The following is a 27,107-nucleotide window of genomic DNA, read 5'->3' on the forward strand; positions in this document are numbered from 1 at the left end:
CACCAAATATATAAACATATACACGTATTTTCATACATATATAGTATATTTGTCTAAGCAATTTGATCCCATCCCTTGACAAGTGAATAATTTGATATTTTAATAAACACATCTATTAAGAGCCTACTAAGTGTTGGGCACTGTGCTAGGTGCCGAGGATGCAAAAAAAGAATACCCTGCCCAAAAAAAAACCAACAAAAAACCTCTTATGTAAGGCTGTATAAAGGACGTATAGGAGGAATATAAGGGGCTTACATTCTAATGGGATATGATTACAGAATAAATACAAATAGATATGGAGTAGATGATATAGGGTACTTTGGATTCAGATTTAACTTAGATTTAATGCAAACTAAATCATATTTAATATATGCTATTTGAGAATGCATCTTGTTGATATTATTATTTCTGGAATGGCTGATCATTTATCTTTGTCGTGGATACAATCGATGGATAATAGTCCCCAGCTTTTGTATCTTGCTTGTTACGTAAATGTTGATAACTGTATTCTGTAGTGGTTTTTCAATACAATCAACATGGAACGACAAAAGTGGGAGAAACATGCATGATGTAGTTTTTGTCTCTAAAGTTAATTTGGAGGGGCAGCTAGGTGGTCAGCCCTGGAGTCAGGAGGACCTGAGTCCAAATCCAGCCTCAGACACTTGACACACTTACTAGCTGTGTGACCTTGGGCAAGTCACTTAACCCCAATTGCCCTGCCTTCTCCTCTCCAAAAAAAAAAAAAAAAAAAAAAAAAGAGATACTACAGAGTTAGTTTGGAGCTGTATTCAACTGAACTAATATTATTTAATAACAAAACACTTTTGTTTTATATTTTAATTGTAAGTTTATGTTTGTGCTTTTAAAAAGTTCCTGTTAATGTGTTTTGGAAAATATTATAAGGCTGTGCTATTCTCGGGGGAGGAATCTAAGAGAGCGTGATGCATATGTTAATACCTAGGGTAGTATCCTCTCTGAGGATCTGAGTGCTATAGTTGGCTTATTTAAGTTGAATCATGCTAATGGGTTTTGATTAACTGGATTTAACTGAAACAGACCATGGGAAATCTATAGGTTTTACCTTTTACAACCTTGGAAGAGTCTAATCTTTGATTAATGAAGATACATTGGCCTTAGATTCTAAGCCAAAGGTAGGCTATCTATGAGGTTTGGAGATGTACTGAGTTTCAGGGACACAGTTTTTTATTAGGATGTTACAATATTAAGGGAATTAATTATAAAGAAGGCTATGTTATTGTATTTCTAGGGATTTACTTATGTTACTCTTTTGAGTTAGTTGCTATTTAAATTAGGTTTGGGTCATAATATTAAGTTCCTTTAAATTTTGTGAAAACCAGGGATAAGAATTCCCTCCCATGTTGGACTGAGAGGTTGGGAAGGCCAGCTTTGTAGGTGACTTTCTAGTGGGAGCTGAGACATCAGTACCAGGAGATTTCCAAGACTGCAACTGGTAGAGATATGTTCCATATGTATAAAGAAACTTTTTTAGAATTGGAAACTTTACAGTGTACCACTTAGGACAAAACATTAAGAACATACTATTAATACTATTAAATAAGCACAGACTCAAAACAATGAATGTAATAATAGAATGTCAAAGTTGTGAAACATCTTTTTGATTTGTATTTGGTTGTCATGTTTCATGTGTAAAACTAAGTATGACTATGACTGCATGTTAATAAAAAATAATTATATCTTTTCTTGGTCTTCCTACTAGTAGGAAATTCCTGCCCTTATATTCGGAAGAACTGGTCATTGATGCATATATAACCAGACAAATCCATAGGCATGTTTTTTGATGTGGTGGCCATGACTACTATCATTGACATAACACTGGAAGGAGAGAACGGGGACTTAACCCAGCCTGTCTCTTAAGATACTAGGAGCTTGCCTGCTTAGGCAAATGCAGTGTGCATGATAACGGAAATCATCAGCCCACCAACTGGATGATTTAAAGGGCTTCCTCAGCTCAGTCCAGTCATCCTTAACAATATCATAGTTTACAAGTGATATGTTCTAGCTGTTTAGATACGGCGCGAGGAAGCATCCACAGAATTAAGTATTGTGCACTCCAGGTGGTACAGGAGTGATTACTAGTGTACCCTGGATTAAGGGGATAATTTTCTACTGTGAATTGTGCAAGTTCTCCTTGACTCAAAACTGACTCCTTCCTTGGAAAAAGAGAAACAAACTCCATGAATTTTCAGGGCTGGCACAGCTTGGTGTAAAATATCACTTCATCCTCAGTAAAGGAACTGAGGAACATCTTTGGATCCTTCTAAGAAGGAACATGATGGGGAACATGTGATCAGACTCAACAAGCAGTAGTGGATAGGGCTTCAAGGCAGGGGTCTTCTGGAGCCTCTCTTGATGCTGTTCCTTTCCCTTCCCTTTAGCAACTGATTGCCATCTGGTCTCACTCATTCCTTCTTCCTTGCACTGAGCAGAGGAAGATAAGCTTGGCCTCGCTCTCAAGCTCTTTTCCTCATCCTTCTCTCTTGATTGGCCAAGGGAGCAGAAGATGAGTTCTCTCCTTTGTCTCTTGCTTAGTTCTCTTCTGGAAGATGGATCAGTAGTGAGAATAGTAGCTGATGACAATCTCTGTGGGCAAAAGCAGGGAGGCTACTCTTCCAGAGGGCTGAGCATCAACTAGACAGCTTTTCCTTTGCTTTCTATTTTCCTCTCTCTCAACAAAGAGTTGGGAGACCATGTGGTCAACATGTGTAGATAACCTTCACTGTGCCCTGGACAAGTATTGATTATTAATCGACTATCATACTTTTTCCAGAAATAAGTTTGTCTTATATTTTTAGAATTAGGCTTAAAGTTCTATTTCCATTATATAAGAATAATTTTTAATAGATCAACATGTTTGTACTGAGCTAGGAATCTCCAGTGTTACTGCGTGTACCTTATAGGTTTCCACTTAAAACGTTCGTACTTTTGTGGATATTCAATTATTGAGCTAATAATTTTTCCTATAGCCCATTAAATGCTTTTATTGGCAAAACTGTGTGCTTCTTTTATGATACTCTTGTGGCCAAGTACCCAGAAGATCTCTAAATTATTGACCCCCAATATATTTGGATTTATAAGCAAGTATTTAATATCTGTTGCATTGTATACTGTAAATCACTAAAATGTATGGCATTATTCCTTGGAATATTCAGCTTCTACTACCAAAGGAAAAACCTCCTGATCCTATTGGCTTCATAGAAATTTATCAAACTTTTAAAGAACAATTAGTGCCAATACTACAAAATCATCCTCAAAAACTAAGAAAGCACTCTATTAGACTCCTTTTATAAGACAAACATAGTCTTAATTGCTATACCACAGAAGGACAAATCAAAGAACTATATTATCATTAAAGAACAACAATCCCAAAATTCTGTCAAATAGATTATAGTAACTTATCAAAGAAATCATTCATTATGATCAAGGTAGACTTATGCCAATAAGAAAGCAATCAACACAATTCTTATATTATAAAAAACAAAAGCATCCCAAACCACATGATTATCTCAATAGATGTAGAAGTACATTTATGCTAAAAACCATACAAGGTATGGGTACAGGACCTTTTTTAGTATCATAAAAAATATCTGAAACCAAAAGCATCATATGCAATGGGGCTACACTAGAAGCTTTCCACATAAATATAGCACTAAAGCAAAGATGTCCACTCTCCTATTATTTGATATAGTTCTAGAAATGCTAGCCATACCAATAAGACAGAAAAGCATAAAGATAGGTAAAGGAGAGATGAAATCACCCCTATAGGCTGACATGACCATTTAGTTAGAAAATCCTGAGTGAGCAACATCTTATGCCATATTCCATAATAAATTAAAAATGTATACATGACCTTAATATTAAAGATCATATCATAAAAATGTTAGAAGATCACAGAACTATGGGTATGAGATACATTCTTAACAAGAGAAAAAAGAAATTACAAAAGTTAAAATAGATAACTTTGATTACATGAAACTACAAAGCTTCTGCATAAACAAAATTAATTTATCTAGTAGAATAAGGGAAGCAAATGGGGAAAAAAATCTTTTGGTAAATTTCTCAGATAAGTGCTTGTTACATAAGATAAAGACAAGCAATTGTTAATATATAAGACCAAAAGCTATTCTCCAATAGATAAGTGGTCAAAGGATGTGAACAAATGGTCTTCAAAGAAGAATTACAAACTATTAAGGAGCATATGAAAGAATGCTCAAAATCACTAATAAATAGTAAAATACATAATAAACAATAAAATACACTAATCAATAATAAAATACAAATCAAAACATCCCAGAAATGTCACTTCATACCCATTAAAAAGATGAGAATAGTCACCGTTGGAAGACAAACTGGTACATTGATGGTAGAGCTATGAATCAGTACAACTATTTAGGAAAGCAATTTGGAATTATAAAAATAAAGTGATTAAAACATCCATACTCTTTGACCCAGAGATAACAATAATTACCAGCATTTATATAGCACTTTAAGGTTTGCAAAATGCTTTATATTATCTGATTGTATCCTCAAAACACCCCTGGCAGGGTAGATGTTATCTCCATTTTACAGATGAGAAATCTGAGACAGATAAAAGTTGAATGATTTGCCCAAGGTCACTTACCAGCTGTGTGGTTAGATTTGAACTCATGTCTTCCAGAGTCTGGGCCAATTGTTCTGTCCTGCACCACCCAATTGACTCTTACGGATTCCACACCTAAACTTATATCCCAAGGAGGTCATTGATAATTTTTTTAAAAGCCCTTATATACACCCAAGATATTTATAACAGAACTCTTTGTGGTAGCAAAGGAGTAGAAACAAAGTAGATGCCCACTGACTGAGGAATTGCAAAACAAACCGTGGCATACGGATGTAGTGGAATTTGCTGTGTGTAAGAAATAATTTGATGAGTACAGAGAAGCATGAAAAGATTTACAGGATCTGATGCAGAGTGAAGCAAAGTCAAGGAAACATACACAATGATTATGACATCAATGGAAAAGACCACGAAACAATCAAAAGTAAATGTTGCAAAATTACAAAGAACACGCCTGGCTCCAAAGAGATGAGAAGCAACACTCTACTCCCTTGCAGAAGGTAAGAGGGCCACATCTGTGTACTCTGCAGATATTTTCAGACTTTTTTAATGTACTGATTGATTTTGGTGGTTAAAATTTTTTTTTCCTTTAAAAATCTTTATTTGGGGATGAATCTCTGGAAGTGTAACGGAAGAGGGATACTCTAGGAGAAATTTTGATGTTAAAGTTCAACAAAAATTTATTTTAAAAAATATTCAAATTCCATTAAAATCCTCCAATGCCTCCTTGTGAATGAACTAATGAAAAACCTTTATTAAGTCCTCACTTTATGGAAATCAACTGTCCTAAGCACAGGATCAGATACAAATGGAAGACACAGCAGGACATTAACTCTGGAGTGGGGGCCAAGTGCAGCTTAAGACAAGCAGGCCTGTGTTTGGAATTCACTCACCCTGAATACTTTCTTCCAGGCTCAGCTTAGGTGTCAAACACCTAAGTGAAGCCTTCCCTGCCTCCCCAACCCACTTGTTAGTGCTCTCTTCCTCGTCACTTTACTTTCTGAGTACTTGTGCACCTCATAGTTCAGAGAAGGCAGGGATTGTTGTTTTGAGCTCTGTAACCCAGTGCCTAGAACACAGTAGGTTTGCATTTGTTTACGTGACAAATTAAATGAAAACTATCTACTAGGGAGTGGCAATCTGCATTCATGGAGAGAGTGCCTACGTCAAAAACTCAAGCATTCTTCAGGAATTGCAGCCAATAGTATCACTGATAAGCCTTGAGGTGGCCGCTGCTCATAGCACCCCCTCCATATTCTACTACGTGTATGTAATATGCGTACGACTGTAATATACCTGCCTCATTACACAGTGTTCCAAAAGTCTTAGATGGGTTTTTAAGCCAATAAACTTGAAGTGAATGTGTAAGCTATTAAAGCTTGAAATGAGAGTAAGACTTTTGGAACACCTTGAATTTATGAAAGAAGGGCTGGAAGTGACCTCAGTTGTCATGCAGTCTAAGCCTCTCAGTTTACTGATGAGAAAACTGAAGCTCGGAGAGGTTAAGTACCTTGGCCATGTTCACACAAGTTACTACTGAGATTTAAACCCAGGTCTTCCGAACCTAAATTCACCATCCTTCCCCTACATCACTCTGGTGAAATATCTTATTTGCTATGTCCTCTTCTGTCCATACACATGTCAGATTTTCTGCTTTCAAAGTATATGTAATGATAATCAGGGTCTATTGCTCTGATCCTATACATATATATATATATATACACACACACATATATACATAAAAAAATACATATACGTATACAGTTTTATAATACTTTACATTTTTTTCCACATTTGTCACATTTTATGGATCAATAATAACACATTCAAATAATTCACTACAACCATTTTCCCCAATCATTGGACTTGAAAGTGTGTTTTTTTAAATCATGAATAAAGCTACTATGAATAATTTTTTTTTCATAGAGAGATAATAGTTCTGGCAGTGGGATCACCAGGACAACTCGTAGAATCAGTTTTGTAACCTACTGGTCTATGGTTAAGATTATTTTTCAGAAAACTGCACCATTCCACAGCTCCTCAAGGCAGCAATGTCCCTATTTCCTATAATCCAGCTAATACACAATTTTATTTTCAACTCTTTGACAATTTTCTGGGTAGAAAGTTACATTTGACTTACTGATCAAATTAAAATTTATTATGGCGTGCAATGAAGATTTTAATTTTTTTTTTTTTTTGCTACAGTGCTATGCGTATTTTCCTAATACATTTTACTGAATTTCTTAGGTTTCAATCTTAGGTTTTTCAGACATAATTTTGGTTTTAATTTAATGGATTCCCTAAATCCATCCCACTTATCTAGGGATAGAGAATTCTCAGGGTAGGAAAAGCCCCCTATCGATTTAAATTGATACCTTCCCTGCAACTCATGGTCTTAGAAAGCTGCCTAGAGCTGGGAGGTTGTGATTGCTTAGGGTCACACAGCCAGTACACACTTCTCAGAGGTGGCACTGGCACTCAGGTCTGTCTTAAGGCTACCTCTCTTCCACCTCTATTTTCCTATATTTTGTAACGTAGCACCAGATGGTTTGATAAATAGTTCTTTGATAACTGAAAGGCAACATGGTTTAGTCGACAGAGAGCTGAACATATAACCAGTAAGAGCCCAGTTCAAATCCTTCCTCTGGAATTGTTTGTGCAAATTATTTACTCTAAGCCTCAGACAACTAAGATTTATCTAACAGGTTATAAATGGTATGAACTGATGAAATCTTCAATCCAGAACTTTTTTGGATGGAGAAGGTAGGGCATAAGTACCCTTTTCATAGCTCCTTCTGATTTTGTTTTCCCTATTTTGTTATAGCTTTATCCAATTCTATTAAATAACCTGTCAGTATTTTGACTGGTATTGTACTGAAGCTATTGGTAAACATTTTGACACTTCCCAAATTAGTTTTAGGGCTTCAACCTAGCCATGATGCATAAAACATCCCTTTTGCTTAATTAGTTCTTCATTTCCATAAAAATGACTTTATAATTTTCTTCACATAGGTTCACTGTATATCATGGCAACTGCCTTTGCACACGGAAGGAAGGTACTTGGAGTCTGTTAAATTGAATTGCATACCCAGATATTCAAAGCACTGTTACTACTGTAAATTGTAAAAAGCATTGTTACTATTAATGTCTCCTTTCTGTTAGTCACGAATAAAAACACAAACTGTTTTTGTAAATCTGACTCAGCATTCACTTACTGAGTACCTTCCTATTCTCAAAGGAATTGGGCAGGTTTTTTTTCCCTTTTGTTTTTAATGAGAAAGACCATGGTGAAAATTAACAAGGAACATTTCTGATGAGGATCATCTTCCTTTTCTCTAACATTTAAGTGTGTTCCCCCAGGAATTTCTTGTGGGGAGGGCAGGAAGAAGCACACAACAAAATTTTTCCTGTTTACAGTTAGAAAGTCTCTCAGAAATAATCTAGTTTAACATTCTAATAAGAAATAGGAATCCTCTTTACAACATACTTGACAGACAAATCATTCTATACTACTAATGATGGGGAACTCATTGCTGGGCAAGGTAGCTGATAAAGGAACATAGCTCTATTAGAAAACTCTTTTTTAGGCTAACCCAAAATATGCTTCCCTTTAACTTCTATCTTCCATGGGTCTTAAGATTACCCTCTACCTTAAAATAAGTAATATTTATCTAAGACCACCCAGCAAGCATTACCTGTAATGGAGATAAGCTAGAAGTCCTCCCAACACAATCAGGGGGTAAAGGAAAGATGCCCATTATCACCTCTATTAATTTAATATTGTACAGGAAATGTCAGCAATAAAAGAAGGAAACAAAACTATTAATCTTTGCAGAAATATGATGTTATACTTAGAAAATCCCAGAGAATTAACTAAAAAACTACTTGAAACTATTAACAACTTTAGCAAAGTTGCAGGATACAAAATAAACCCACATAAATCATCAGCATTTCTATATATCACCAACAAAGTCCAGCAGTGAGACAAGAGAAATTCCATTTAAAATAACTATAGCCGATATAAAATACTGGGGACTCTACCTGCAAGGACAAACCCAGGAACTATATGAACACAACTACAAAACACTTTTCACACAAATAAAGTCAGATCTGAACAACTGGGAAAATGTTAATTGCTCATGTGTAGGCCGAGTCAATGTAATAAAAATGACGATTCTACCTAAATTATTTTATTTATTCAGTGTCATACCAATTAAACTATCAGAAAATTATTTTACAGAGCTAAAAAAAAATAATAATGAAATTCATCTGGAAGAGCAAAAGCTCAAAGATATCAAAGATACAGAGCTAAAAAAAAAATAATGAAATTCATCTGGAAGAGCAAAAGCTCAAAGATATCAAAGGAATCAATGGAAAAAAATGTGAAAGGTGGTCCATCCGTGCCAGATCTCAAACTGTATTATAAAGCATAATTACCAAAACAATCTGGTACTGGCTAAGAAAGTGGTGGATCAGTGGAATAGATTAGGTATAAATTATATTGTAGAAAATGACCACAGTAATCTAGTATATGATAAACCCAAATATCAAACTTTTGGAACATAAACTTATTAGACAAAAACTGTTAGGAGAACTGGAAAAAAGTATCATGCAAACTAGGCATAGACTAACATCTCACACTGTAAACGAATATAAGGTCGAAATGAGTACATGATTTACACATAAAGGGTGACACCATAAGCAAATTAAGAGCATGGAATAGTTTATCTGTCAAATTTATAGATAGTGGAAGAATTTAAGACCAAAGAAAAAATAGAGAGCATTACAAAATGTAAAGCAGATAACTTTGATTATAGAAAATTAAAAAGGTTTTGCACAAAGCCAATGCAGCCAAAATTAAAAGAAAAGCAGAAAACTGGGGAAATTTTTTTTTGCAATAAGTAATAAGTCTGATAAAGGACTCATTTCTCAAATATATAGAGAACTGAAGTCAAATTTATAAAAATACAAGTTATTCCCCAATTGATAAGGATATGAATGGGCAGTTTTCAGATGAAAAAATCAAAGCTACCTATAGTCATGAAAAAATGCTCTAAATCACTATTGATTAGAGAGATGCAAATTAAAACAATTCTGAGGTACCACCTCACACCTATCAGATTGGCTAATATGACAAAAAAGGAAAATGCTGAATGTTGGAGGAGATATAGCAAAACCGGGACACTAATGGATTGTTGGTGGAGTTGTGAACTGATCCAACCATTTTGGACAGCAATTTGGAACTATGTCCAAAAGGCTACATAACTAACTGTGCATACCCTTTGACCCAGCAATACCACTGCTAGGTCTATAACCCAACCAAAAAAAGGAAAAGGACTTATCTGCATAAAAATATTTATAATAGCAGCTCTTTTTGTGGTGGCTAAGAATTGGAAATTGAAAGGATGCCCATCAATTGGGGAACGGCTAAATAAGCTGTGGTGTATGACTGTAATGGAATATTATTGTGCTGTAAAAATGACAAGCAAGATGATTTCAGAAAAACCTGGAAAGACTTACATAATTGATGCAGAACCAGAAGAATATTGTACATGGTAACAGCAATACTGTTTGATGAAGAACTATAAATGACTTAGCTATTCTCAGCAACACAATGATCTAAGACAATCCCAAAGGACTAATGAAACATACTATCCACCTCCAGAGAAAAAACTGATACTGACTGAATACAGACTGAAGGCATGCTATTTTTCACCTTCTTTCTTTCATATTTTTCTTCTGAGTCTTCTCATACAAAATAACTAATACGGAAATACTTTAGATAATTACATGTGTACAATCTATATCTGATTGTTTACTGTCTCGGAGTGAGGGATGGAATTTGGAACTCAAAACTCTAAATAAAAATGCCAAAAAATTGGGGAAAAAGAAGACTAACCTCTGGAGCTACAAAGAATGACTGTCATTCAAATATCTGAAGATAATTTATCAGGTCCCAGTAGAAATATCTCCAGGTTCTTCAACTGTTCTTCAAATGAGAGAAGGGACTATTTTTTACCTTTATTTGTACTTCTAACAATGAGCACAGTGCCTGGCATGCAGCAGGGGCTTAATGAATGACTGCTGATTTGACTTGGCATGTTGACTTGGCATTTCTAGCCCATCTCATTGTCTAAAAAAATTCTGAATATAATAAAACTAATAAAACAATTTTATTTGTATATTTTTCATAATATCTACATTTTTAAATAGAGCAGCTATTTTCTTTATGAAGACCTAAAGCATAATACGTTGTAATGACTTTTGTATCACTTTTAAAATATGTTTATTGTAATTTAGAATTGTGCCTCTTTCAATATAATTTTAAAATCAATAAAAAGTTCAGTTTTAATCAAACAACAATAATTGTAGAAATAGCAAGAGAGGTTACCATTTTCAGGGAAAGAAACCTGCTGGTATAAAGAACAGTAAGAAGTGTGCCTTTATGGATTTTTTTTCTTCTTCCCTTTAGTGGGTTTCGCAAATAAACTAGGGTCTATCTGTTCCTTTGCTAGTCCTCTGACAGAGAAGAGCCTTGCTGCTCTTTCCTGTAAGGTGCCTCCACACTTAAGTCCCAGAGCCATTAATTCCAATTTAAGCTTATCCAAACCCAATACTTCCATTTCTTCAACTGAGCTGAATGCCAGAAGATCTACAGGTTCTTGAACATCCTAAAAGAAACAGAAAAAAGAAAATAATTCACATGCCCACGTTTCCATAAATATAGATTTCTTTTCTTAACTACAAAATATCTATTTTATAGAATTTCCATCTAATTTATATTTTCTCCCAAAAAGCATTCACTGATAGGAATCTTCAATAGCTATTATCAATAATGAAGACTAAGAATCTTTTATAACCTATACACATAAAAAAGCACTTTTTTGTTTTAAAACTGTAATAAAGAGAATAAAAGGACATTTAAAGTATGTAAGATCACTCAGCTCAATCTCTTCTCCCCTCCTGTCCACTGAAAATGCTCAAAAAATACCTCATACTGTTATCTAGAATAAAAGTGTCATCTCAATGAAATCATTGCTAATTTGAACCCATTACCTCTAGGAATTTGCTGTCATTCATTCTACCTACCTAACTGTGGTATGCTGGAGCTATAGATTCCACCTAGGGACTCAGTAAATTCAAATACTACTCAAACTCCCTCTAGCCCCGTGCCTCTGTAGACAGACAACAAATTAACCAAAACAAAAAAATTCCTAATGGTGGCAGGTACGTTAAGAGGAGAACTGCCCTTTTCTATTAAAAGTGTGAACTCTAAACAAGAATGTTTCCTCTTAAGTTATTTTGAGATGATGAAGCTGTAGGGACGAATTATTCATTTCTTTTTCATATTTCCAAAGACAATGCAATAAATAAAAAATGCTATTGCATCATTCTTGAGCACCACTCGCAAAGTAAGGGACTCAGGATAGTACCTATGACAGAGATTTTCTTAACAGAAGGAATAAACTCTTTTATATATTACAGCAGATTATCAACTGTGATATTCCAAAAGGTGGGGTGGGGAATTAAGATTATTCTTGCCTACAAATAAGTAAATGAGAATTGAAGAAGGGGTAATTGGCTGCACTGACCAAAGTCAGCTTCATTATTTGTGGCAGGATTCCACTAACAATGCTATAGGAGATTTTAGAAAGTTACACGTGATGTCTTGAATATAAGATGCTGATTTATAAAATCAATGATGTGATGTAATTATGTAAAAGGAAACCAAAGAAGTTGGTTCAGATTTTATCTGTTCTATCCAGAAACCTGTTAAACCAAAGTATGACCTTTGAAAGGCCTTCCTAAAACCCACCCAAGGAAGACAACTGAAGGTTACTTTGGACACCAATTCGGACCAATGTGATATGAAATCATATTGTCATTCTACGACACAATGCTAGGTCACTAAAGTTTGATGACCACTCATTCAAAAAGAAAGCGCTCCTCTCCTGAAAGCCTTTTCACACATTCAAATTGTATTTTCTGCTGAGGAGGAAAGAGCGAATCATTACTGCTTACTTAAGATAAGACATTCACTATCCAATGCACGAGCACCACCTAGTGACAAAATGTCATAAATTTCTAGCACCCTGTGATGGAAGAGACCTACAGAAACAGCCAAAGCATATAAACTTGATCTCTATCTGAACTTCTGAACAAGAGAGCCTTTTCACTAAGTGGCTAATGACAAAAAAGGGCAAAAAGTACCTTAAAAAGCCACATTTCTTATTGCTATAAATATGAGAAGAAAATGGATTTCTAAGAAACCTACCCTAAGAATATGACTTACTTTGTTTCCTGTCAGGCTTCCCTCCGGTTTATCAAGTGGCATCTTTTCTGGGTTTCCTTCAGTCGCTCCTTTGGTTTCTTCTTTCACATCCTGTGCTATATTTGTCTTTTCTTCCCTTCCTGCCACACATGCTTCCTTCTCTACACCGATTTCTCTCTCCACTTCCATTTCTTCTGTCTTCTCTAATACCTGCTTCTCTGCGGGCTTCTTGTCCAGCTCACCACACACTTCGGTTGGGGCAACAGTCTCAGAGTTAATGGTGGGCACCTGTAATTTTTCTGATACACTCACACCTACAGAATCCTTACAACTCCTGGAAAATTCTGCTGACTTGTCAGCACTATCAGTATAGCCATTCGGCGAGTGGAAGCTCATTCCTGAAGTGCTGGGGACTTCTTCACTGTCCCCATCATCTGAACTTCCAGCATCCTCCAGGCCTTCCATGCCCATCCTGTCAGAAAATAAACAATATGATTTACAGCTACTGGTTTTGAAAGATGGTACTATGTATCTGTCCAAGAGAAAGGGTCAGTGTGACAAAAAAGGAGCTTACCTAGCAGAAAAAGTAAGAGAATTTTAAGGACATATGATACACAATGGTATAAAAGATCCAGAGACTGGAAAGCACCCTTGCTTCATAATGAATTTTTGATTTTTAGTAAATTATATTTAAGAGATTCACTTAATTTGTAAAAGATTTTTATTGTGAATCAATCTCAATCCTAAAAAATTAGATAAAGCCACAAATAATTGAAAAGAAACATCAAAAAATCACTTTTTAAAAAAGAAATTCATTTTTTAAATTAAAATATCCATTTTCTCTCCCTTTCACTTTCTCCCTTCTCTATTAGAAAAAAGAAAAGAAAAAATTCTTGTAACAAATATGTATAACCAAGCAAAATAAATTCCTGCATTGGTCACATCCCAAAACTATAGGCCTTAATTTGCACCCTGAGTCTGTCAGGAAATGTTTATAGCGTGCCTCATCATGGGTCCCCTGGAACTATGGTTAATGATTGCATTCTTAAATCTTTTCAAGCTGTCTTTCTTTACAGTGTTGTAAATTGTTCTCTTGGTTCCATTACACAGTCTTCCCAGGTTTCTGAGACCTTCATCATTTCCTTCAGCATGATAGTATTCCATTTTACAATTTGTTCAGCCATTCTATAATTGATGAGTGCCCTTTTAGTTTTCAGTTCTTAGCTGCTATGAATATTTTTGTTCATGAGTTCTTTTCCTCTCTATCTCTTTGGCGTAAGGGCCTAGTAGTGGTATTGGTGGGCCAAAAGGAACAAAATTTAGTTTAGGGGCGTAGTTGCAAACTTGCTAAACAAATTCACAGCTTCATCAGGAGTGCACTAATATACCCATTTTCCAACATTCTGACAGCTCCTCCAACTTGTCATTTTCTGTTTTTGTCAACTTTGCTAATCTGAAGGGCGGCGCCTTGGAAGTGCTTTACTTTGCATTTCTCTAATTAGTGATCTGGAACATTTTTTCAAATGGTTATGATAGCTTGAATTTCTTTCTTAGAAAACAGTTTGTTCATATCCTTGAACCATTTCTCAATTAGGAACTTACTCTTTCTTTCCCTAAAGAATGACAAAAAGAATTAAAAGGAGAGGTAGGCCCATACAAAGAATAACACAAACAAGTAATCTATCTATTGGACAGTGTATGAAGTTGACTTCTCCCATAAGCCAAAAAGCCCTGAAGATAAAAAAAAAAAAAAACCATTCACTCTTCTGCGATTTTTTTACCCTGATTACAAGAAAAAGAACTTCGTTGATTCTATTTCTGTAACAATCTCTAATAGCAGTACTTCAGTCATCATTATTAAATTAAGTAAAGTGGAAAGTATTTCAATTTAAAGGCTGTTTAAAGCCCTGGAAAGGTTTCTAGGATTCAGAACTAAGAGATCATCTAATATAACCTCCCCATGTTTTTGATAAGGAAACTGCATTGCAGGTAAGTGATATAACTTAAAGTTACAGACATAGGAAGGATGAGGGTGAATCCTTTGATTCCAAATTCCAGCATTTTTTCTACCACACTATTTTTGAGCACCCATTCCACTATCATATAAACACTTTCACAGAAGGTGGCTCCATAGTCATTTGTTCAATAATACTGCAACCAGTATGTAACTTACCAAAAGCATTTCCTTTTCTTCGATTTGATTCCACCATTAATCTCTGGTTCATTAGGTCGTTTCCTACTGTCACTAGTCTCAGGTGACACCATCTTGCTGGAAGCAGCCTGCATACCTGACGAGAAAATTGAACAATTTAGTTTTTCCTATCTAGATCATTTATGAAAACTGTCTGAACTAAAAAGCTGCATGCACACATGAACACATAGACACAAACACCACCCAAACCACCACCTTAGGATCCAACTTGCTTAAGACTTCACATTTTTTTTTTGTGATTAACGTGAGCCATTTCTTACTATATTCTACTAGATTTTAACTATAAACTCTCGGTAACAGCATTTAGTCAAAAGCATTAAATTTCTGATGAAGTTAGAAACAAATAACCTCTGTCTGTTCTTCTCTTGAAAGCCAGCTTAGTTAAAGTATAAAATTATTCACAGTTAACAGAAAACTCATTAAGAACCCAAATCAAACATTTATGTGCCTTATTATTGTCACTTGTTAAGGTACTGTGTTTAGCACTGAAGACACGAACCTACAGACCTTGCTCTCAGAGCTGACAATCTAATGGGAAAATGCAAAGAAAATGTCTGAAAGGGTGGTGTCAAATTCAAACACAGATTCCCTAAGGGTGGCATATTACCATTATTTATGTTGTATTGTTGGATTTTTTCATTTTGTTAAACATTTCCTAATTCTATTTTAATCAGGCGGCAGCCTAGAGAAAGGGCACACTAAAGCTTTGCAGGCAGGCCAAGAGTTTGACAACTATGGTCTAAACCAGAGTGGGGAACCTACAGCCTTGAGGTCGCACATGGCCCTCTAGATCCTTGAGTTCAGCTTTTTGACTGTGTCCAAGTTTTACAGAACAAATCCTTTTATTAAGGGGATTTGTTCTATGAAGTTTGGATTTAGTCAAAGGGCTGCACTTAAGGACCTAGAGGGCTACATGAGGCCTCAAGGCCACAGGTTCCCCACCCCTGGTCTAAACAAAGGGTTATGAGCTATTTGAAAGGAAACTTACACTTAGTTTGGGCCTCTAAGGAAAAGAGTGACATCAGCAGATGAAGAGTCTAAACTGGAGTTAAAATATCTGAAAAAAGGCTGGCATGGAATTGTCGGTAAACAGCTGGTATGAGAGTCAAGAAGAGCTTGTTTTCCACCTCTGATGGATGCAGCTTGTCTGAGTAAAGTCACAAACTCTAAGACTCTAAGGTATAGAAAAATGTCTGAGCTGTCTCAGTGGAAGGAGCTTCTTAAGGTAGGCCCTCAAACCAATGAACTCACAAGTCCAGACAAAAACAGCACCCCAAAATTCAGAACAGCTCTTGTTCCCCCGCAGCCTCCACTCCTACCTTTGAGGACTGAGTCCTCCAAGCGCTCAGCCATCTCATGACACTGCTGCTGGTAGTCAGGACTGGTAAAGTGGTGTTTTGGCTCCACCAGCTTCCGCTGCAGCCTCTCCAGGCGCCTCTGCTCCTTTTCTGCTTCTCGTTCAGCTTGCTGTTTGACCCATTCAGCCATTCTAGAAGGCAAGGAAGAATTATCAAGAGGACAAGTGGATGAGGGATTCAAGAGAATAAGACTGTGTAGAATTAAAATGACTAACTATGGGGTTGAGGCTGGAGAGAGAGAGAAGCAAAACTCAGGGTTAATGACTTGAGAAAGTATTGAGGGTAAAGACTCTGATTGGAGATTTCAATGATGGTGGAGAACAGGCCTAGTAAGAGAGAGGCAGAAGTAGAATACAGAAGATAGAAGTTATGGTCAGATAGAGGAAGAAGAATACAGAAGACAGAAGTTAGTAGATAGAAGCAGTAGAAGATAAGAGATAGAAGTTATGGTCGGATAGAAGACTGTCAGAGCTTCTACTAGGCACTTGTGGGTCATGCTGAGATCTAACGTGTTGCCATTTCTATGTGGTTGAGGTAGAGGGATGGAGTAGGTCATAGGTTTCAAGGAGGTTTAAGAATTGAGAGATTAGGGAGTTTGAGGATGCATCTGTTTGAATATTAAAGTCCTCTAGTATAAAGACAGGATTTGAAGAGTCATCATAATTTAGATTGAGTAGAAAATCTGGATCTCAGGAGATTTATGCCCTGGATTGGTATGTATACTAAAGGTATGTCGAGAAAAACTTTACATCGCCACAAAGCCACAAGTGGATCCTCAGCAGATAAAAAGAAAAAGAAGGGGATAACCTAACCCGTACTTTTGATAACATATGACATCCTGACAATACATGACAGGTCTAAGTTAAGAATGGGATATACCTTAATTCCTTCAGGGGGCTAAACAACTTGTATTGAGTAAAACTGAACAAAACACATTCTTGGAATCATGGCAGGGGAGGGTAGACGTGGAGATGTTTGAAATCACTGGACATATTTATTGTATACCAAATGCCACCATGAAACTGAAACTATTTGTTAACAAATAAGAAATGACTGATTACTAAAGTGGGTACAATTGCAGAATTGGACATGTACAGTCAAGACTACTGACTAGTTAGGGCAAAGGTCAAAACTCAACGCCAAATCAGAAGGATAAAAATGAGAAGAAAACACTGTATGAAATCATGACCTATTCAAACAAGTTGATGTCGAAACTCTCCAGCTGTTGAAAATCTTTTCTGTAGACAAAGAATTGGAAATTGAGAGGATACCCATCAATTGGGGAATGGCTGAACAAATTGTGGTATGCGATTATGATGGAATACTATTGTACTATAAGAAATGATGAGCAGGATGCTCTCAGAAAACACCTGGAAAGACTTGCATAAACTAATGTAAAGTAAAATCTACTGTGTACAAAGTACAACAATATTGTTAGATGATCAGCTATGAGTGACTTAGCTATTCTCAGACAACTCTGAAGGACTTATGGTGAAAAATGCAATCAATTCCCAGAGAAAGAACTGATGGTGTCTGAATACAGATTGAAGCATACTTTTTTTTTCTTTATATTTCTTGAGGTTCTCCCCGCCTTTGGTCTATGTTTTCTTTCACAGCATGACTATTTTGGAAATGTTTTGCATGATGGACACATGTAAAACCTATGTTAAACTGCTTACCTTCTCAATGGGGGGAGTAGGGAGGGAGGAAGGGAGACAATTTGGAACTCAAAGTTTTAAAAATGAACGTTAAAGATTGTTTTTACATGTAACGGGAAAAAATGAAATACTAAATAAATTTTTTTAAAAAGAGAAAAAAAAAGAAAAGAAAATCTCCAGCATGATCCATTCAAATGGATAATGTTGAAAATTGGGAAATACATAAATATGAAGATATTGACATGGATTATAGATGCTTTTTAAAGAAGTTTAACTTATGTTAAGCAACTGCAACAAAAAAAGCCAAAAGGACCTTGCCAAAATGAGAACACGGCAGTCAAAGGTAAAACTAATTTCCAAAACAGGAGGATGGTAAAAGACCAGGAGCAGGACAGCCTCATGAAACAGCAAGAAGCCATGGAAAGGAAAACAAATCTACAGAAAGCTTGCCTTTAAACCTAAGTCAAGTTTGGTTTTTATGTCCAACGAAGCTGTCCTACCTCACAGTGAAATGAAAAATATAAAATATAAAATTGAGCCCATCTGCCAACATTTCTATAGTAATCTTAACATCAGTTACACTAAAAGCACTACATTTGGACTCAACACCTCAGATCTCAATCTGCTATATGAGAATGCAGAAATGGTACTAAGGAAGATGGAAATAACGGCTAGACCAAACCAGATAGACACTGAAGAAACCCACGTATCTATGGGCAAAACGATTTTGAAAGCACTAGAAAGGTCAATTTTCAAGATTTCTCAAAAACAGGAAGCTAACCATCAGAAAAAAAACAACACAGATGCTATATTTGTCTATCAAAAAAGGAACTGAGAGGCCATCAACAACTACTAAGCCATATACCTACTTTCTCCTCTCTACAAACCAACTATGGAAATAAAATGATTATCTAGGAAGTCTTCAATGAAAATTTAAAGAACAGGCATTCTCCCAGACCCACACGGTTCCTAAAGCAGGCTTTATTGTCAAATATTTCCCTCTTGTGAAGTTCTCTAGAACTGATAGGGTGCCATCATCCTCCCAGTTAACCAGGCTTCAAACTTAGATATGATCCTCGATTCCTCACTCTCTCTTACCTCCCATATCCAATCTGTTGCCAAGGCCCATTAATCTTACTTTCACAACACCTCCAATAGGTGCCCTCTTCCCTCTTTGCCTCCTTAGAGATACAGGTGGTGGTACAGTAGACAGCGCGCTGGTCCAGGAGTCAGGAAAATCAAATATAGCCACAGACATTTACTAACTATGTGATGCTGGGCAAGTCACTTAATCTGTTTGCCTCAGTTTCCTTAACTGAAAAATGGGGATAATAAAAATAGTAACACCTACCTTTCAGGGTTGTTGTGAGGATCAGATGAAATAATATTTGTAAAAAGTACTTATAGTGCCTGGCATATAGAAGGAGCTTTATGAATACTTATTCTATTCCCTTCTCTCTACTCTGACACTGCCATCCCTATGGTACATCACCTTCTCCCTGGATTAATGCAATAGCTTGCTTCCCTGCCTCAAGTCTCTCCCCACCCCAGTCTATTCTCTACTCAGCTGTCAAACTGAGCTTCCTAAAACACAGTTCTGACCATGTCATGCCTCCTTCATTTAATAAACTCCAAGATCTCCCTATTACCTCCAAGTTCACATATAAAATCCTCTGTTATTCAAAGCCCTTCATAGCTTGGCTTCCTCTAACCTTTCCAGTCTTCTTAACACTTTTTTCACTGGCTTTCCTCCATGCGTGCAATGCTCTCCCTACTCATCTCTGCCTCCTGGCTTCCTTCAACCCTCAGCTAAAATTCTACCTTCTACAGGTCATCTTTCCTAATTCCCCTTAATGTTAGTGCTTGCCCTCTACTGATTATCTCCAATTTATCCTGCATATAACTCATTTGTACATAACAGTTTTCATACTGTCTCCCCTTTAGACCCTGAGCTCCTTGGAGCAGGGAGTGGTTTTTGTCTTTCCTTGTATTCCCAATATTTAGAACAGCTCCTGGCATGTAGTAGGCGATCAATAATAAGCATTAACTGACCACTTTGGGGAATTAGTAAGTCATAAGTTCAGCAGAAGTTAGCAAAATGATGACAGCAAAAATGTAACTTTCAGCTACATTAAAACAGATGGAGCTTCCAAGAATAACCAGGTGACGGTCCTAGATTATTCTGCCCTGGTCAGACCACATCTGGAGAATTAGGTATTCTGGGCACATTTTAGGGAGGAAATTGGTAAAAAGGAAAGCATTTAGAGGAGAGCAACTGGGAAGGTAAGGGGTCTTATGATCATGCCATTTGAGGGTCAAAGGAAATAAATGGAGATATTTAGGGTAAAAAAACAGAACATTTATGATAGGCATAGTATCTGTCAATTATTTAATTCAGTGGCATCAAACTCAAATAGTGCATAAGAACAACTTCAGGTCCATACTGACATCGAAAACCATATATTAACATTATCTATGTTTCTACCATAGTTTTATTTATTTTGTTAGATATTTTCCACTTATATTTTTATCTGATTCCAGGGGCATACTGCTTGACACCTCTGATATAAATGACTGTCACATGGAAGAAAAAGAGTTGTTCTGGGTGGCCCTAGAGGGCAGAATTAGAAGCAATGGGTAGAAGGTGCACAGGCACCCTTTTGTTTAATACAAAGAAACACTTCCTAAAGTCCAAAAGTAAAATGGATGCTTCAGAAGGGGCTTCATTATTGGAGGGGTTGAAGTAGGATGCCCCCTTATCAGCTGTGTTGTGGAGCAAGGGTTCTTAGTCTGAGAAACATGAACTTTGTTTTTACATATTTTCATAACTTGGTTTCAATATGATTGGTTTCCTCTATGATTCTATGTATTTTATTTCACGCATTTAAAAAAATTATTCTAAGAGGCTCAAAGGCTTTACCAGACTGCCAAATGGAATCTGTGATCTCATCACTTTCTATCTATGACACAAAGTTAAGAAATAATTGTTATAGAGTCTGTCAAATAAGAAAATGTGGAACAAACAGTACAGATGGGCACTGATCTAGGCTTAGAGTTGAAAAGGAGGAGGAGAGCTGGCTGGATTGCTTTCAGGAAATTGCAAAGCTCTTTTAGTGACCCCAAGCTTCCCATAAAAACGAAGTCATTCAATACCAACATTTTATCAGTGTTACACTATAGCAGCAAGATGTGAACCACCACTGCCTAACAACTAAAGGATCAATGTCACACAGAGGGCAATGGAGCATCACAAAGATGATATTGGCAAGCTGCAACATCTAACCAATAAACAAAGAACTTTGAAGAACAAGGGTAAAGGATGTCATCCAAGAATTGTGTAATAGAAAGAGATGGGCTGATCATGTGGCAAGGACAAGAGATGACAGGTTGAGAGCCAGAATGCTCTACTGGCATCCTCAAAACATTAGGAGAGAGGAAGGCCTCCAGCATGTTGGGCAGACTCCCCGTGGTGAACTTTTGGAGACATAAACAAATTTCAATCTTAACATCACTGGGAATTACCAAACTGATGAGATCACAAATCTGTCTGAGTATTTGAGTAAACTAACAAAAGGTATGCTTCTAAGGATACCTTTCGAAGATGCTCAGGCCATCAATGCTCCTCAGTGCTTGGACACCCTTAAAGGTATAAATATAAACAGATCTTTGGCAGTGACCTGAAAGGATGTCTAAGACACTGAGGTACCTGAAAAGGCTAGCACACAGCCCCTTAGCTGTTAATAGACAAGCAAACTAGTCTTGTGTCAGAAAGCCTACTTCTCCCACAAAGACACCAAAAACCAGACGCTATGCTGAGACTATACTCTCCCCTTCTAGGAGGAAGATATAGATTATGTGACTATTCACATGGTACAACTTCCAGGGAAGGCTTATTATTCTTAATCCTCTAGGATATTAGAATACAGTAAAAAGTGTTTTGCTATGAAGAACAGAACAGCTAAAAATGTCTTTCACAATGAAATCAGTATGAATTTCAATCTAGTTCTTCAGGTTTAGAAAAATCAAAGAAAACAAATTTTTCTGAATCATATAATATTTGAGGGATGTCAATGACAGTTCTTCTTTCTAGAAACACAAACTAAGAGTTTTTAAAAATCTTAATTTTAAAAAGTAACTTCTCTCTACTACGTAGTAACAAAATTTCAGTGACCACTATCACCACTGTCCACATTGGTGATTCAGTTTTATAACTCTCACCTGTAATGTGGGAGGCACAGGTTTCATTCCAATCAAAGCAACTAAAAACTTCTGAGGAAGCACTGAGGTGCAATGAAAAGAGCACTAGACTTAGAGTTGGGATTAAATTCCAGGACTTCCACTAATAACCTGTATGGCTTTGGGCAAGTCACTTTCCCTTTCTGGTCCTCAGCTGTCAAATGAAGGGACTAGACTAGATGACCTTTTCCAAGTCTAGATCTATGATCCTATGAATCCGAGGGGAAATATTCAAAGTTTGCATTTTTTGACCTATATGGTTAAATATAAGACTGCAGTTTTTAGGAAGCTTTTTTTTTTTTAAGTTATCTTACGCCTTTTCATGGTTGACATCTCGAAGTCTCCTTCCACTAAGATCTCGACATGCTTCTCGATTAGTTGTCTTTTCAATCTGAGCACCAAGTGCTCGAAGCATAGATCCAAAACCTGAGGAAAAGTGATAAAATTTCAAATGAAGAATTGTCCAACAGACATACATTTTTTAAAAATTTCCAAGTTGCTGAATTTTGATAGTGCTAAATTTTATAACACTAAATAGCCACCCACTGGGAGGTGGGGGGAGAAAAGCTCATTAAAAATATGGTAATATGATACATGTAGTTTTATCTAAGGATTATAAAGCATTTTAATTGCACAAAAAGTTGCCCTAGTAACAAATCTAGAGATTACAGGTGACCTTGAAAATTTTGCAAAACAATCAAGGTTTTGACCACCCCGAAACACTTTTTTTCAACTAAATGGTTTTTTTTCTTATTTAGGTTCTCTTTTCTTATGGAAACGGTTCTTTCTCCCATAAAAGCACCTGTGCTCAGCTAAGATATTCCAACAGGACAGGCAGCCAGCCAAGGGTTCTGAGATGAAGAGATCTGGAAATCACTTGGTAGGAGGTTGCAGAGTATCTAAAGGAAATGTAATTTTAAGCTCTAACTAGTTAGTCTAATGAGTTCCTCCTGTGGGATTCAAAGTTGTTAAATATTCCAAGTTGCTACTTCCTAGCTCTTCCAACATTTGAAGTTATCTAAGGTTCCAAACAGACGTTGTGTGTTACATCTAGAGAAATCCTAGGAAGAATTTACATTCTGTGTTCACTTCCATAATTTATTCCCCCCATCCCTTCTCAAATATTTTACTGTAGACAAATTATTCTTGCAAATTGAAATCATAAATATAATCTTTCTACTAACTCTCTGCCTCACTTTCATTTCCAGTCCTTAGTATGAACTTGGAACTCCGCTCAATCTTTAGCAACCAACTGAAAAACTGTTAAGAGCAGAAATATTATGAAAATATGCTTCCTTTTACTTTAAGCAAACTGTTTAATCAGTTACTTCTCTTCAACTCCTGTTACCAAAGCTTTCAGAGACCAGCAGTTGTCAGATGCTAGGAAAAGAAGTTCTTCCTTTTAGAAATTAAGGAAAGGAAATATATTAAATAAGAACAAAAATGGGGCATAATATCTAGCTACATCATTTTCCCTTGGTGATACCAAATATTAGTTACCTCCTTTTCCTCCACAGAGTCTGGGCTCCAGACTATAAACTGCTCCATATTGAACAATATCTTCAGTATTAGTTAGCTGTCCATTACACTTCACATAGAAGCAATCCACTGGAATACCCTAAATGCAATAAAAAGTTCTTTAAAAAATGTCAAACATTTTTTAAAATTAGAGTGAAAACAAGATCAAGAAAACTCAACTGTATATACACTGACTACATATACAAAGACAACTGTAGTAGAACTTTAGGTGGACTTGGAAGGTGACACAAAGCAAATACATTTGTTGTTACCTTGTTCATTTGTTTGGCTTCATTTTGTCACATAAGGGCTTTATATTAAGATATCGGTCTTTATTTTGTATCTTTTTTGTTGATGATTAAATAGTTTATGATAATTTGTTAAATAAGTATGAATGCATTTAAAAACAAGAAATACAAAAGAAACACATAGTAGATACTGTATCATAGGTATAATTCAACTCAGATTCTTGGAGCATATTTTAAAAGAGTCTCATACCCCTTCTATATAAGACTGCTACCTTCTGTGTAACACAGCATCTGGCTTAGCCATACTAAGAAGTTTTAGGGCCAAAAACAAATTACACAGTGATTTCCATAAAATATTTTTATACCAGTGATATCAAGCTAAAATGAATTATAAAGAAGAAGTCTAAAGAGGTGAAAAATAAATCACTAAAAGGCAACATGAAGCCTGGGGTGGGGGAAAGTGGGATGGAAAAGGAGGGGTGCCTTAAGGAGCTTCAGAAATACATTACCATTTTTGCTGTTCTTTTTTAAAGCACCAGCTGGTTCTGCTAACTGCCTCCTTGAGCCACGGCCAATCACTGCAATAGCTACCTGGCTCCCTAAAGCACCAGGTTACTTAGCTTCACTTGACAAAATAACAATTTAGCACACTGTAGGAGCCCTCAGTGATAAAGTGATGGGGGAAAGTGGCATGAAAAGTTTTTCCGTATCATGAAAAGGTCTTTATCACCTTACACCTGGACTACTGTAATAGCTTTCTAGTTGGCCTTTCTACTTCAAGGCTCCAATCCATCCTTTACGCAGCTGTCAAACTGCAAGCTGGATCATATCACCACTCCAGCCTCATAATCCAAGTGAATAAACTCCAGAGTCTCCCTATTGCCCTCAGGATCAAATATAAAATCCTCTGGTTTTAAAAGATCTTCACAATCTGGTCCTTTCCTACCTGTCCTGTTTTCTTACACTTTACTCCCCTCCATACACTCTATGATCCAGTGATTCTGGCTTCTTTGCCATTCCTTGAACAATACACACCATTTCCTGGTTCTGGGCATTTTTCCTGGCTGTCTCTATGCCTGGAATTCTCTCTTTCTTGGTTTCAAGTCTCCACTAAATCCCACTTTCCCAGTCCTCCTCAATATTAGTGGCTTCTCTTTGTTGATTATCTCCTATTTATCCTGTATATATCTTGTTGGTACATAGTTGTTTGCATGCTATCTCCCCCATCAGATTGTGAACTTCTTGAAGGCAGGGACTGGTTTTGCCTTTCTTTATGTCCAAGGGCACAGCACAATGCCTGGCACACAGCATACATTTAATAAATGCTTGTTGACTGCCTGAACCATTAGCCACTTCACAGATAAACACCTTCCCCATGGGTTTTCTTTTTTGTTGTTGTTGAGAACATAGTTATTCCTTTTTATCAGAAATGTACTGAAAGTCTTATTGTCCAAAACCCAATTTCTTCAAACGATCACAGATCTACAACAGGAATCGATCTAAGAGACCATTTAATCCAACCCTTTCATTCTACAGATGAGGAAGCTGAGTCCCAGAGGGATTAAATGACTTGTGGAAGGTAACAAAGGTAGTAACCATCAGAGAAGGGATTTGAACCCAGGTCCTCTGATTGCAGTCAGTGCTCTTTCTGCTGTACTATACAGTCTCCCTGGCCATTTTAAATGTTATACGAAAGCTCTGCAAAATCTTTCATCATTGTGGTGGTTCTGAAACACTTGATTATATGCATTTAATTTTCACTTTTTACTTTCTAATTTGACATTAGCTCATTTTCCTCCCCTCGCCCCATTCTGCATGAGCTTATAGATTTAAAGCCTGCTCTTACAGGATTAAAAGTCAGAAATTTCGGGAACACTAAGATCCGACTCACTTTTGGAAGTGTTCTCTAATTCAGATGGTCACAGCTGAAAACAGGTCTGTTGACAGTTTGTAAAGTGGATTGTGTGTGGGAAGAAAAAGGGGAAGCTGAGAAACCAGAGTATTTGCAAACAGACATTTCCTCCTTATGGAAACAGTCCAAGTCTTCGAAAGCATCCGTAACTACCGCTGTTGTTTCAGCATTTGTTTAACGTGTGAACGAGAAAGGAAAATACAGCCAAATACAAAGGGGAGACGCTTCAACAAACACAAGCCCCCTAAGCGAGAAGCTCCACGCCCCCACGAGCGAGTCAACACCCTCCTCCCCCCTGCCTCCTCCTGGGGGCGGCTTCAGGGTCCGGACCACCATAAATCTTGGGGGCCTCGCGACAGATGGCAAGGCTCGGTGGGCGCCGAGCCCCCAGCCCCCAGAAAGGCTGACGCCCAGCAGGGCGGCCCCCGGCGCGCTCCGGACGTCCGAGGACCTCACTCCGCGACCTTTCAGAAGCTTAGGTGAATGTGAGGAGGGCGAGACTCCCCGGACCCGCCCGACCTTCCAAGCCCGGCTGGTCCCGCACGGTCCCGGGGACCGCCAGGAAGAGCCTCTGTCGCTCGCGTCTCTCCCCTCCTGTGCCTCCCCGATCCGCGCCCACGCCCCCTTACCCTGTGCCGGCAGTAAGAGCCGATGAAGTCCCGTACCGAACCCCGAGCCGAAGACCACGGCACTGCCCAGCACGCAGGGCCGGGGCCGCACACAAACACCGGCTGCCTGGCCGCCATCTTCTCAGACAAGGACTGTACAGCTAAGTGCGACGCGGCAACCGCGTCCGGCGCGTCTTGATGACACACCAAGAGGCCGGGCTCCCGGCCCACCTCCTTCTCCACCCCTCCCACCTCGCCAAGCCTCGCCCCTCACCCCCCTTCCTTTCTCTCCTCTCCGCAGAAGGGAGTCACGTGAACCGAGCCCAGAGGAGGTTCCGGCGGGGAACAGGAAAGGTCTGGCGGAGGCAGATAAGGGAGGCCGGAACCAGGGCGAGGCGTTGCTAAGGGGCGGTTGCTAAGGCGGTGCTCTGGGACTCGCTCTATATAAG

At 37.5% G+C, this 27,107-nt stretch overlaps 1 protein-coding gene across 1 annotated transcript; it reads right to left on the bottom strand.

The window, feature by feature from the left end:
- Nucleotides 1-10,362: 10,362 nt before the first annotated feature.
- On the bottom strand, nucleotides 10,363-26,857 carry SDE2 (SDE2 telomere maintenance homolog). The gene is made up of 7 exons (XM_036757278.1): nucleotides 26,680-26,857; nucleotides 23,873-23,990; nucleotides 22,687-22,798; nucleotides 16,440-16,609; nucleotides 15,082-15,196; nucleotides 12,930-13,380; nucleotides 10,363-11,307 (listed from the first exon to the last, which is right to left on the bottom strand). The coding sequence occupies exons 1-7, from the start codon at nucleotides 26,794-26,796 to the stop codon at nucleotides 11,080-11,082; spliced, it is 1,311 nt and encodes a 436-aa protein (XP_036613173.1). The 5' UTR covers nucleotides 26,797-26,857; the 3' UTR covers nucleotides 10,363-11,079.
- Between the last annotated feature and the right edge of the window lie 250 nt (nucleotides 26,858-27,107).

The sequence above is a fragment of the Trichosurus vulpecula genome, chromosome 4 (assembly GCF_011100635.1).
Source record: "Trichosurus vulpecula isolate mTriVul1 chromosome 4, mTriVul1.pri, whole genome shotgun sequence".
NCBI classification, from domain to species: domain Eukaryota; kingdom Metazoa; phylum Chordata; class Mammalia; order Diprotodontia; family Phalangeridae; genus Trichosurus; species Trichosurus vulpecula.

Coding starts and splice junctions, on each gene's coding strand:
- SDE2 (XM_036757278.1), bottom strand. CDS start 26,796: ATGGCGGCCAGGCAGCCGGTGTTTGTGTGCGGCCCCGGCCCTGCGTGC. Junction 23,991..26,679: donor GCTCTTACTGCCGGCACAGG/GTAAGGGGGCGT, acceptor TATTGCATTTAG/GGTATTCCAGTGGATTGCTT. Junction 11,308..12,929: donor GAAGCCTGACAGGAAACAAA/GTAAGTCATATT, acceptor TGTTTCTTTTAG/GATGTTCAAGAACCTGTAGA.